Source organism: Symphalangus syndactylus, chromosome 16 (genome assembly GCF_028878055.3).
Source record: "Symphalangus syndactylus isolate Jambi chromosome 16, NHGRI_mSymSyn1-v2.1_pri, whole genome shotgun sequence".
Taxonomy (NCBI): domain Eukaryota; kingdom Metazoa; phylum Chordata; class Mammalia; order Primates; family Hylobatidae; genus Symphalangus; species Symphalangus syndactylus.
This window is the reverse complement of record NC_072438.2, coordinates 55,206,637-55,219,268: the sequence shown is the minus strand read 5'-3', so window position 1 is coordinate 55,219,268 and position 12,632 is coordinate 55,206,637. Positions and strand designations below refer to the sequence as shown.

The 12,632-nt window shown below is 35.9% G+C and overlaps 1 protein-coding gene across 10 annotated transcripts in view; it reads left to right on the top strand.

Annotated features, from left to right (window-relative positions):
• The window catches only part of FRYL (FRY like transcription coactivator), a 285,245-nt gene that overhangs the window by 189,655 nt on the left and 82,958 nt on the right, over positions 1-12,632 (top strand). For 9 of the 10 annotated variants that reach the window (XM_055246240.2, XM_055246238.2, XM_063619509.1 and 6 more), the window contains 5 exons: positions 1,782-1,889; positions 6,124-6,361; positions 7,255-7,440; positions 7,916-8,002; positions 9,615-9,883. In XM_055246240.2, coding sequence (XP_055102215.1) covers positions 1,782-1,889; positions 6,124-6,361; positions 7,255-7,440; positions 7,916-8,002; positions 9,615-9,883 — 888 coding nt within the window. The remainder of the gene's footprint in view (positions 1-1,781; positions 1,890-6,123; positions 6,362-7,254; positions 7,441-7,915; positions 8,003-9,614; positions 9,884-12,632) is intronic. The other variant, XM_055246241.2, reaches the window with a different exon arrangement.

Sequence of the window (12,632 nt, the reverse complement as noted above, 5' to 3'; positions counted from 1 at the left end):
AGTCAAGTAGCCTGCATCTAGGTATCCATATGGAGGTGATTACCGGGAAGAAGTTGTGTAAGACAGATACCTGAATCAACCACATTAAAGAACTGGGGGAGGGAGTGGGGTATAGAACTGGAAACCGTCTCAAGGATGACTAAGCCCTATTTCTGGTGTGAGAAAGTCAAACTTCTATTTAAAGTGGGTGCCAAAGCAACATAAAATTATAAGAACACACTACTCAGTGGTGTTACTTTTTCTTTCTTTGTGGTACTTCCTCTTTGTTAGCCAATACCCTCTTTTGATTATCTGTTTTTGTAAAATGTCATGTGGGTTATCCTGGGAGACCAGGAGGCAACACCATTGCACACTTTGCTGTCTGTGTATGAACTGAATAACAGCTGCACCTTGACCAATCACTGACAGCCTTGATGGAAAATGACAGTGATTATGATGTGCATGGTCCTTTATGGACCAAAGAGCCAAAGCAAAGTTTGTTTATGCCATTACTTAACGTATGGGAGCTTAAATTTGAAGTACCTTTTTGGGGACTGGTATTATTTAACTAAAGTGTGGTAACTGAAATTCATGCATTTTGAAACCATGTAAAAAGAGGACTGACTATATGAAATCTCTAAAAGGAGGTAGTGAGTCCATTGCTACTATAACAAATACCCAAGGCCAGGCACGGTGACTCACGCCTGTAATCCCAGCACTTTGGGAGGCCAAGGCGGATGTATCACCTGAGGTCAGGAGTTCAAGACCAGCCTGACCAACGTGGTGAAACCCCATCTGTACTAAAAATACAAAAAATTAGCTGAGCGTGGTGGCAGGCGCCTGTAATCCCAGCTACTCGGGAGGCTGAGGCAGGAGAATTGCCTGAACCCGGGAGGCGGAGGTTACAGTGAGCTCAGATCACGCCATTGCACTCCAGCCTGGGCAACAAGAGCGAAATTCCATCTCAAAAAAAAAATAAATAAATAAAAATAAAATCCAAAACACTGAGAATATCCAAATTCTTTTCTACATAAGGATTATTTTATTAGGCCAACTGAAGAACAATTTAGATGAAAGAAATTTAAAAGGCCTCACCTTCAAATACAGACCAAAATAAAAAACAGTATATTAAGAGGTTAAACATTTAAAATAAATAAAATTATTGAATAACTAGAAGAAAATATAGTAAAATTAAATTGTATTAAGCCTCTAGAGGTACCAGGATTTTCAAAAATGGCTCATTTTATTACATAGAAATTTTAAGTATGTGTATTTATGTGTGTGTGTCACATACAGGACAAGAACAAACAATATAAACACCTGTGTATGAGATGAATGTTTGTAAGACCTTTGTTGGGGAAGATACTAAGTGAAAACGATGTGGTTAATTTTATAGGCCCCCCAAAATAACCAGTATTTAGTTATTTAATGATATCAATGTTATTTATTATTTTAATATTATTTATGAGAGGCTAAATATTAAATATTTAATCATCTTAAATATTAATAAGATTAATTATAAATAATCTGTTTAAATATTTGTTATGTAATAATGGTTGTAATGCTTGTTGTCTAGTTACTGAAAACCTTTTTGTTTGCTGGTTTTATTTTGAATTATTTCTGTATTCTTTAGTCCATATATAGACTAATAATTATCTACAGGATTTATGTGTATTTTCTTAATATTAAATACATTAAACTTTAGGTGAGGGCTCCCACTTTCTGTAGTTATTTTTCCAAGTTTGATTTCATTGTCTAGCATATGTAATATGTTTCTTATTAAATCCTGTTGTATTTTTCAGGGGGGAAAGAAAACCCAAGATTGATTTGTTTAGAACTTGTATTGCTGCAATTCCAAGGTTGATTCCTGATGGTATGAGCAGAACTGACCTGATTGAATTGTTAGCAAGGTAAATGAGAATTACTGTTTGCTATGTTAGGTTGTATGTCTTCTGCTCCTTTATATTTCTAATATGCCTTTGTTACTGTTATCACTAAAAAGGCGATGATAAAGACATTTCTAATCCTTTATCTGATTTACTTTCTAAACTTCCATTTTGTCTTTTTTTGTTGTTAAATATGTTTTCCTCACTAATTTTTAACTTCTCAAATTCTTCTAGATTCCCCCCACAAATCCTATCTTTCAGTTCCCTAGTTTTCCATCTAGTATTCTTTCCTGGGATTTCTGTAACACATTATCCCTTAACATATGGGCATTATCAGTGTATGATAATTCCCAATTAGGCAATTAATTATTGTGTTTACTCTTACAGTCATTTCTTTAGTATCTCTGGTGGTAATCAGGTCTCATTTGTGCTTTTTTTTTTCCCCTATGGCAGAACTGTGGCATTCAAGTTTTTCTCTCTCTTCTATTAGGCATGTCATAGCTCTGTAAAATGAGTAAATAACCTGACAACCAAACTTAAATACTAGCTCCTAATTCTAAGTTGAGGTGATAGCCTGTTGAAAAACTGCTTTGCTGATGTAGTCAGGGATTCCCTAGATAAGGGATCAGCACATTTTTCTGGAAAGTACCAGATAGTATTTTAGGGTTTTGCAGATCATTATGATCTTTGTAATGGGTCCAGTTATACAGTTTGATAGAAGTAAGACCTAGTGTTCAGTAGATCAGTAGAGTGACTATAGTTTACAATAATCTGTTGTACATTTCAAAATAGCTAGAAAAGAATAATTTAAAGGTTTCTAACATAAAGAAAAGACAAGTATTTATGGTGATAGATATCCTCATTACACTGATTTGATCTTTACAAATTATATGAATACATTAGATTATCACATCCACCACAAAAGTATGTACAACTGTTGTGTATCAATAAAACAAGCAAACACATACTCATCTCTGCCATTATAGTACAAAAGCAGCCATAGACAATAGAGTGCGCATGACTGCATTCCAATAAGCATCTGGCTGGATTTAGCCCTTGAGCCACGGTTTGCCAGCCCCTGTCCTAGATGAAAAAAACAAATACAATGACTATAGCAGAGCAGCAATGTTTGACTATTTTGAAAGGTGTTTACTTGTTGCTGGGCGTTTATCACTTAGGTGTAAGTTAAATTCATAATAAATAAACAATTAATAGACTGTTCCAGCAATACTTTCTCCCCACTTCCCTAGCTTTTCACACACCCTGGCACTACCTTATCCTCAACTATTGCCTGTTGTGATAGAGATTTTATGTCTCCTGTGATGACTGTGAAAGAAAGGGGTTACTTTGCATTATATAAATGTGCTTCCTTCGCACAGTCTCCTAATTTTTTTGTGAATTAGATTGCAGAGTTGCGAAGTTCATGCCAGCACTGGAAATAAGAAACGTTAATTATTTATGACACTATTCCTTGGGAGAGCAGTAAACAGCTACTGTTCAATTCTGCTCTTACTCCTCCTATTTCAACATAACTCATCTACATCTTTGTGGATGTTGATTCACAAGAGTAGATCTCCCATCTTTTCCACCAAAATGAAACTAACTATGAGCGCCAGGGATGGGACAGCCTAGTAAAAGAGCAGACAGCTGAATAGTGAATGACAGTTTGCTTTGCTGTTCACTTTGCTTCTTTCTCCTATGATATTTGTTTACTAATAATTTACCTCAATGGAAAGGAAGATCCCAGCGTCTGTTCTATTCTCTCCTCTCTTCATATCATTTGGAATTGTGCTGTCTAAATCTTATGTACTTTACCATAAAGGAAGCAAACAAACAAAACAAAGATGCATTGTAAATTTGCAGACCTGTATCCTGTCCCTAAGGAAAGTTAATTAATTCCCTTGCCTTTAATTAACCAAGCTTTATTGTTGTTCTTTTTTTTTTTTTTTTTTTTTTTTTTTTTTTTTTTTTTTTTTTTTTTTTTTTTTTTTTTTTTTGGAGACAGAGTCTCGCTGTCGCCCAGGCTGGAGTGCAATGGCGTGATCTCGGCTCACTGCAGGCTCCGCCCCAGGGGGTTCACGCCATTCTCCTGCCTCAGCCTCCCGAGTAGCTGGGACTACAGGCGCCCGCCACCTCGCCCGGCTAATTTTTTTTTTTTTTGTATTTTTAGTAGAGACGGGGTTTCACTGTGTTAGCCAGGATGGTCTCGATCTCCTGACCTCATGATCCGCCCACCTCGGCCTCCCAAAGTGCTGGGATTACAGGCGTGAGCCACCGCGCCTGGCCGCTTTATTGTTATTCTACAATGAGCAGTTAACTCACGCATGTATACCCTGTACCACACAGATAGGAGTAAGATAGATATTTACATATTCATGGATTTAAGGAATGTTGAAATAACCTTTAAAGTCAGCATCATTGAGGACTGTCACTCTCTTCTCCCATATTGTGTCTCCTGGTGCCACTATTAGAGACAGAATACTGGGCTAGAGATGCTTAATTTGACCCTGTTTATTTCTCCTGTGCTGATGGAACTGCTGCGGCTTTGTTGCTTACTCCTCAGTCTGCCTAGCTATAATACATCTTCTCTTTAGTCTCATTGTCAGTTGAAAGTTGGCTTCATGGTGACTAGAACTGAGTTCAGCAGGGTGAATACTTATATCTCCTTTCTCCTAAACCACACAACTTTCTGCCTCTGTTGTGGATAACTCCATTTTTCCAGCTTCCCAAGCATGTAATTGTGTTTAATATTACGTACTTACCTTATTCATTCAGACTATTTCTAACTCTGATTTGTCTTTGTAGTCAATTACTAACATAATTCTCTTCACACCCAAATCAGAAACTCTTTATTCATATAATATTATTATATAATGGTGGCTTCCACTACTGTAGCCATTTTTTAAAAAAATTTCTTGTTTATCATTCTCTTTTATGTTGTGGTAAACTTCTGTAACTAAAATTATATTCAAAGCCCCATATTGTTTTGATGTATTTAAAAGCAGATTGTATATAGCATCTCCTAATTTGTTTAGACTTAAACTCTCTTTAGGACCTTATGTGCTGAGTCAACACATTTTTTTTTCTTTTTTTTTTTTTTTTGAGATGGTGTCTTGCTCTGTTGCCCAGGCTGGAGTGCAGTGGCGCAATCTCGACTCATTGCAACCTCTGCCTCCCGGGTTCAAGCTATTCTCCTGCCTTGGCCTCCTGAGTAGCTGGGATTACAGGCGTGCACCACCACGCCTGGCTAATTTTTTTGTATTTTTAATAGAGACAGGATTTCATCATGTTGGCCAGGCTGGTCTCGAACTCCCGACCTCAAGTGATCCACCCGCCCTGGCCTCCCAAAGTACTGGGATTATAGGTGTGAGCCACTGAGCTCAGCCTTTTTTTCTAGGCATGTACCATTTATGATATTACTCCTAAATTTACTCTCATTCTGACCTTCAATAATTATTCTGTTGCATTGATTCCATCTTCATTTGTTGTATATCCTTCTTCACAATCAGCCATCCTATATTTAACTGTAACTTCAGTGCATATGAAGAATGATTGAGTGGTGGCTCACGCCTGTAATCCCAGCACTTTGGGAGGCCGAGGCGGGCGGATCATGAGGTCAGGAGATGGAGACCATCCTGGCTAACACGGTGAAACCCCGTCTCTACTAAAAATACAAAAAATTAGCTGGGTGTGGTGGCAGGCGCCTGCATTCTCAGCTACTTGGGAGGCTGAGGCAGGAGAATGGCATGAACCCAGGAGACAGCGCTTGTAATGAGCTGAGATCATGCCACTGCACTCCAGCCTGGGTGACAGAGCGAGACTCCATCTCAAAAAAAAAGAATGATTGAGATAAATTGTGTCCTTACCAGTGATAGCAAAGATTAAATAAATGTGAAGATAGTGTTAAGATAGCGTATGATTAGATATCATTTTTGATTGATTATAAGATAACAATACAGTATTTTAAAGATTAAAGGATTTTAAATGGAATTCTAATGTCATTTGTATCAAACTTATTATTCAGATTATAGTAAAAACACCAACTAATGGGAATAGATTCATATGTGAATTTAAACAAATGAGAGTATAAACTAGCATAAAGTTGAATATAGCATGAAAAAGTGATCATTGGTTGCTATTCATATTTCTTACAAAACAACTAAGAAGACATTTATTTTAAGGTCGTAGTTTTAAGTTTCAGATGATAAAACTAATTGAAAGGTGTTGAAGTTTGCTAATGGGATTTTGTTCTTGGTAGGCTCACAATTCATATGGATGAAGAACTGCGTGCTCTGGCTTTCAATACCCTGCAGGCACTAATGCTTGCTTTTCCAGATTGGCGGGAGGATGTTCTTTCAGGATTTGTTTATTTTATTGTTCGTGAAGTGACTGATGTCCATCCCACGCTTCTTGATAATGCCGTAAAGATGTTGGTACAATTAATAAATCAGTGGAAGCAAGCAGCCCAAATGCATAATAAAAACCAGGACACTCAGGTACCAGATTCTTTTCTATTGTCCTTTTGTATGTGGTCAGTGCTAAATGACCAATAATGGTTTTCATACAGATTTACTTTATCAAACACTAAAAGTATTATTAGTTCTGTTCACTCTCAATGTGTTCCTAATCCCTTAAACTGAGCTTTCCCATAGTTCCTGTAGTGAATATATAGTGTTTATGTGTCTAACTTGTCTAATCTTCTTCTTTGGATTTTTAATGAGCGTAGAAATTAGAGATAATTCCAGCTCACTTTCGGGTTGTTTCCAATATATTTAAAGCCAATACAGTAAATTTTTGGTAGTCTTCCGTTTGGGTTATTTGATTGTTTCATCCATGTCACCAGTCCCTGTTTCACGTAGACAGTAACTGTGCTCCTTAACCATAGAAGATGCTCAAATCATTGATTTATGATAATGTATAAATCATAGAACCTTGAAAGTTTAGACCCAAGCCATTGAAGCCAACATAGCTTCTCAACCTTTAATAAGCATACAAATCAACAGGGCCCTAAGAAAGAGTTTCAAGAGTTTCTCAGAAGCTCTCAGGTATTGCCAGGCTGCTGGTCCACACTCTTGAGTGTGAAAGATACACTACAATCCCCTCATTTTCCACATAGAAATTAGATGAAGAGCAATTGTCAGTTCCAAGGTTACAAAATAGTCAGAGAATGATAGAAGTTAGGTACAGAATTCATATTTAGACTGCCAGTGAAATGTTTTCACTGTGCACACTATTCCATTTTTATAAATTACATACTATTTAAATTGCTTGAGCTGAGGCAGACCTGTAGTCATAATCACTATGATTTGCTTTATTTTTTATTAATTGTGTTTCGGGAGTGTCTGTACATACATATTTTTTATTTTATTTTTAACTTCTGTTTTTCAAGCATGGTGTAGCTAATGGAGCTTCTCATCCCCCTTCTCTGGAAAGGAGCCCATATTCCAACGTATTCCATGTGGTTGAAGGCTTTGCACTTGTCATTCTCTGTAGCAGTCGACCTGCCACTAGGAGACTAGCCGTCAGTGTCCTTAGAGAAATACGGGCTTTATGTGCACTTTTGGAAATACCTAAGGTAAGATTTAGGTATTTCATTCAGTTACCTAATGAAAGTACTTAAAAACCATCTCTTTGTCCGTCCTTGTCCCATGTAGGTAGGTTACTACCATGGGTCTAAACTAACCTACCGTTCTCAGTTGGGAGGTCAAGTCGGGCGGATCACGAGGTCAGGAGATCGAGACCATCCTGGCTAACACGGTGAAACCCCGTCTCTACTAAAAATATAAAAAAAAAATTAGCCGGGCGTGGTGGCGGGCACCTGTTGTCCCAGCTACTCGGGAGGCTGAGGAGAATGGCGTGAACCCGGGAGGCGGAGTTTGCAGTGAGCCAAGATGGCACCACTGCACTCCAGCCTGGGTGACAAAGCGAGACTCCGTCTCAAAAAAAAAAAAAAAAAATAGTGCTGAAGTGAATTTTTAGTGTTTACTTGGGTTTGGCTACTTTGCTTAAACATTCCTAATTTTTTTAGACATATGATGTCTTTTTTACAGGGTGATGATGAATTAGCCATAGATGTGATGGACAGGCTAAGCCCATCCATTCTTGAGAGCTTCATACATCTCACTGGGGCTGATCAGGTGACTGTAGTGACTTCATTCTACCCAGTCTTGTTTTGAGACTTAAGACAACACATATGTATACATGTACATGTGCATACACAAAATAACTTCCTTAACAAATGTAATGTGTTAGAAAGTATTTTTGAAAACTAGAAAATGCTTAAGAGTAGTACTTAAAAAGTGACATTCATTTATACTTGGTTAAGTACTCTTCTACATAGAAATAAAAATAATTTTATGTTTGTAAAATTCTAATCCTTCCAGTCTAAGAAGTTTCTGTTAAATTGAATCTTTATGCTACTGTTTGCTGTTTATTGTGGCATATAATATTCTTGAGATAGAAATACTTGTTAAAATGCTATGGGAAAAAAATAGTGATACTGAGAGCAAAAACTTACACCCTACTTTTTTGGTGACTATGTTTTGTGTATCACATGAGTTTAAGTATAGTGGATTAAGTACATAGTGTTTTATACCAATGTCATATGTAATTTGACTCATTAAAATGGAGAGAATCACTTTGTCCACAAACACAGTACTAACAAAGTTTATGCAAACTTTCTTGCTTGGTCTTGGTGGGGTAAAAGGTCATATATTAAGATTCCAAAGTTGATGTAAGAATAGCTATAAAACCTTACTATTTAAAAATTATTTCATCCTATTTTAGAATACATGGACAAGAGGTTAATGCATAACATTAAGAGCTTGCCACATAACACCTGATTCTTATAATTCATGAGTTATATATAGCCAAGGGAGGTAATAAGATTTTATAAGCCTAAGAGTTTATTAGAAATCTGTACAATTCCCCCCCCACCATGATGCTACCATGATGCTAAACTTTTTAAAAAACTAATTTTTAATTTTTATTTATTTTTAAATAGACACAATTGTACATATTTATGGGGTGCAATTTGATGTTTCGATACATGTCTATATTGTATAATGACCCAATCAAGGTAGTTAGTGTATCCATCATCTCGTGTGTTTATCATTTATTTGTGGTAAGAACCTTTAAAAGCCTCTCTTCTAGTTATTTTATGAAAGGATCTATACAATTCCAAACATTTTGTTTTAGATATTAGCCATAAATTATGAATTATTCCAAAAAGAGAGTAATGGATGACTTGTGCCTAAAGCAGTGCTTAATATACTTTTCTTTGAACATAAATGTTTATCTCTTCAGTATAAGAGTTCAAATATTGAACAAGTATTTAAGAATATATACCTCTGGAGAAGAGCTCATTTTTGAGTCTGTTCCACACATACATAGATACAGGTCAACACGAAAGTTAGTGGTTCACTCTTTAGTTCTCTGGCAGTATACCAAGAAATTTGGATATTTATTTAAGAATTACTTAAATAGTGGTCCTGAACTTCTTTAGTTTATAGTCCTCTTGAGAATAATGAAAACAGTGGAATCCCTCTCCAAAAAAAAAGACAATGTATGCACATACATAAACTTTACATGCAGTTTCAGGAATTTTCTACTCCCTTCAACCTACCATGGACTTTATATTATCTTGTTTTAGAAACTACTAATACACCACTTTCAGTTTAAAGCAATTTATATGGTAAAATTTCAAAGTTATTGAAATGTGTAATAATCAATTTTTTCCTCTCCATATAGACTACTTTGCTCTATTGCCCTAGCTCGATAGATTTGCAAACATTAGCAGAATGGAACTCTTCTCCTATTAGCCACCAGTTTGATGTGATTAGTCCATCACACATATGGATATTTGCACATGTGACCCAAGGCCAAGACCCGTGGATTATAAGTCTCTCCAGTTTTTTAAAGCAAGAAAATCTTCCTAAACACTGCTCTACAGCTGTGAGCTATGCTTGGATGTTTGCATACACAAGACTTCAGTTGTTGTCCCCTCAGGTCGATATAAAGTAAGTTATTTTCCTAGTGTAAATTTAAAAATGTATAAACTATCAGCTTTCGTATGTATTTATTTGAAAAATACAGAAGTATTACAGATTGGAAGGCCCATAAATAATATGTGATAATGCATTGATGTCTTAAGGAGGGAGAAGAATGTTGTCAAGGACATAGTCTCATAACTTCTTCATCCTTTTCATGTAATACAGTCTCACCAAATTTTAACTATTAATTTACTTAATAACACTGTACTTGGTACATAGTTGTGTCCATCGAATCTGTATTAAGGGAAAAAATTAGGAAAGAATCTAAGGATGAGTATGAATGTAGATACAGAAGTTTGTAGATAAAGGGTGAGAAGCAGAGCGAAACTCAGCTCAGTGGCCTTACTTTTCCTGATGACAGTATAAGGAAGGCCACCTTCTGGTGGGGAGTGGTAATAACACACTGAGTAGAAGATTTGAGGATGTTGGTAAAGATTTGAAGTAACTGATGATGAAATGGAGAGTTGACCAAGGTCATTATAAATTTCAGTTGGGTTTTTTTTTTTTTTTTGCTCTTAAATACAGAAGAGAATTTTTGAATCTGGGTTTGGGTTCCTGATTTCTCCTTACAGAGTACACCATTGATCACATTCAATGGAATGAGTCCTCTCAGCATATAACTTGCCCATGCAAACCCAGCATCTGGATTGACCTATCACTTGAGGCCTACATTAAAGGCTCTTCAAACCTGACTTCACTCTGTACCTTTTTTCTTACTTTCTATCAATACTTTCAATGTTGGAACCAAATTATCCCCTCAGAGTTCATTAAGTGTGGTTGATAGTTTCCATTTTGTGACCTTTGGTTCACATGAGTGTAGGATACCTTTTTTTTTTAATTTTTGCATATCCATATCTAATATAGTTCAAATTCAATCTTATTTTTGAAAATCTCTTAAACTTCCTACCCAGAGTAGTCCTTCTTACTTTTGGATTTGAATATATATATATGTATATATTTGGTATTTCTACATATACATGCTAATTGTATATATATGTTCTCAGGTATTATGTATTGGATTTCTTTTTTGTTTTGTGTTTTGTTTTTCTTGTTTTTTTTTTTTTTATTATACTTTAGGTTTTAGGGTACATGTGCACAATGTGCAGGTTTGTTACATATGTATCCATGTGCCATGTTGATTTCCTGCACCCATTAACTCGTCATTTAGCATTAGGTATATCTCCTAATGCTGTCCCTCCCCCCTCCCCCCACCCCACAACAGTCCCCTCTTGTTTTTTTTTTAAAGAGGCAGGGTCTCGCTCTGTCACTTAGGCTGGAATGCAGAGGTGCAATCATAGCTCATTGCAATCTCGAACTTCTGGGCTCAAGCAGTCCTCCCACTTCAGCCTCCCAAAGCTGTGAGCCACCACACCTGGTCTGGATGTTACTTTTTAAATAAAGATTGACATTTGCCACCTTGTATACCATTTATGACCTTAAGTAGCCTTACCTAATTACCATATTTTAAATTACAACCCCATATCCTACCAGCATTCTTTATCTCCCCTTTTTGCTCTATTTTTCTTCATCAAACTTAGCACCATCTGACATTGTTTTATTTATTTCCTTATTGTACGTCTCCCATGGCCCGCATGAGGGCAGTGATTTTTTTGACAGTTTTTTTTTAATTGATATGTTACCAGCGCTTAGATCATTTTCTAACATACTAGGACATTGTTCTGTGATACTCTCGCTGAATTAACTAAGTGGTGTGTTTGCATTACTTACCTTAACATATTACAAAACTTGTTGAAGGCGAGGATTATATATTTGTATTTTTCCTCTCGTTTTGCTCTCAGTTCTTAATTCTAACATAATTTCAGTATTTGGAAAGATTTATGGAATTGTTTCAAAATATTTTATTGATGTAATCTTTCAAGACAGAAATTTGGCAGAAGCCTTGAAAATATGTATCTTCTTTGACTCTGTGACTTCATTTTCAAGAATTACCTACAAAATTAATTAACCATATATTCAAATGTATAGTATTGTGTATAATAGGGAAAAATTCCTATTAGCTAAAATGTCAAACAACAAAACTTTGGTTATATAAAATATGATACTTTATATTGATATAGCATACAGTTAATCAAAATAATGTCACAGAAGTATATTAATTTACATAGGTGAAAAATACATAAGTCTAAAAAGTAGATACAAAATAAAATAAACATTTAATTTGTATAAATTAAAAGAGATGTATTCATGCACTTATGGTTCATGCATATGAATTAAAGATATATAGAATATGCAGTGTTTATTTTCATGTGGGATTAAAGGTGATTTTGATTTTATTTTCTGTCTACATTGAGTATGCATAGTAAGTTATAAAATATGGCCCAATAAAATATTAACTTTTATCACAGAAATAATAATGTTAAAATGATCTGGTAACATTTTAATTTTTAATCCAGTACTTTGTTCATTGATATCAGTCCACAAAAACAGTACTAGTAGTAAAAACCTTATGCTAACCATCTCTCTAATTAGCGTTAGGCCAGGCATGGTGGCTCCCCCCTCTAATCCCAGCACTTTGGAAGGCTGAGACAGGTAGATCATCTGAGCTCAGGAGTTAGAGACCATCCTGGGCAACATGTCGAAACCTCATCTCTACCAAAAATACAAAACATTTGTTGGGCGTGATGGCACACACCTGTAGTCCTAGCTACTCTGGAGGCTGAGAGGGAGGATCACTTGAGCCTGAGAGGTGGAGGTT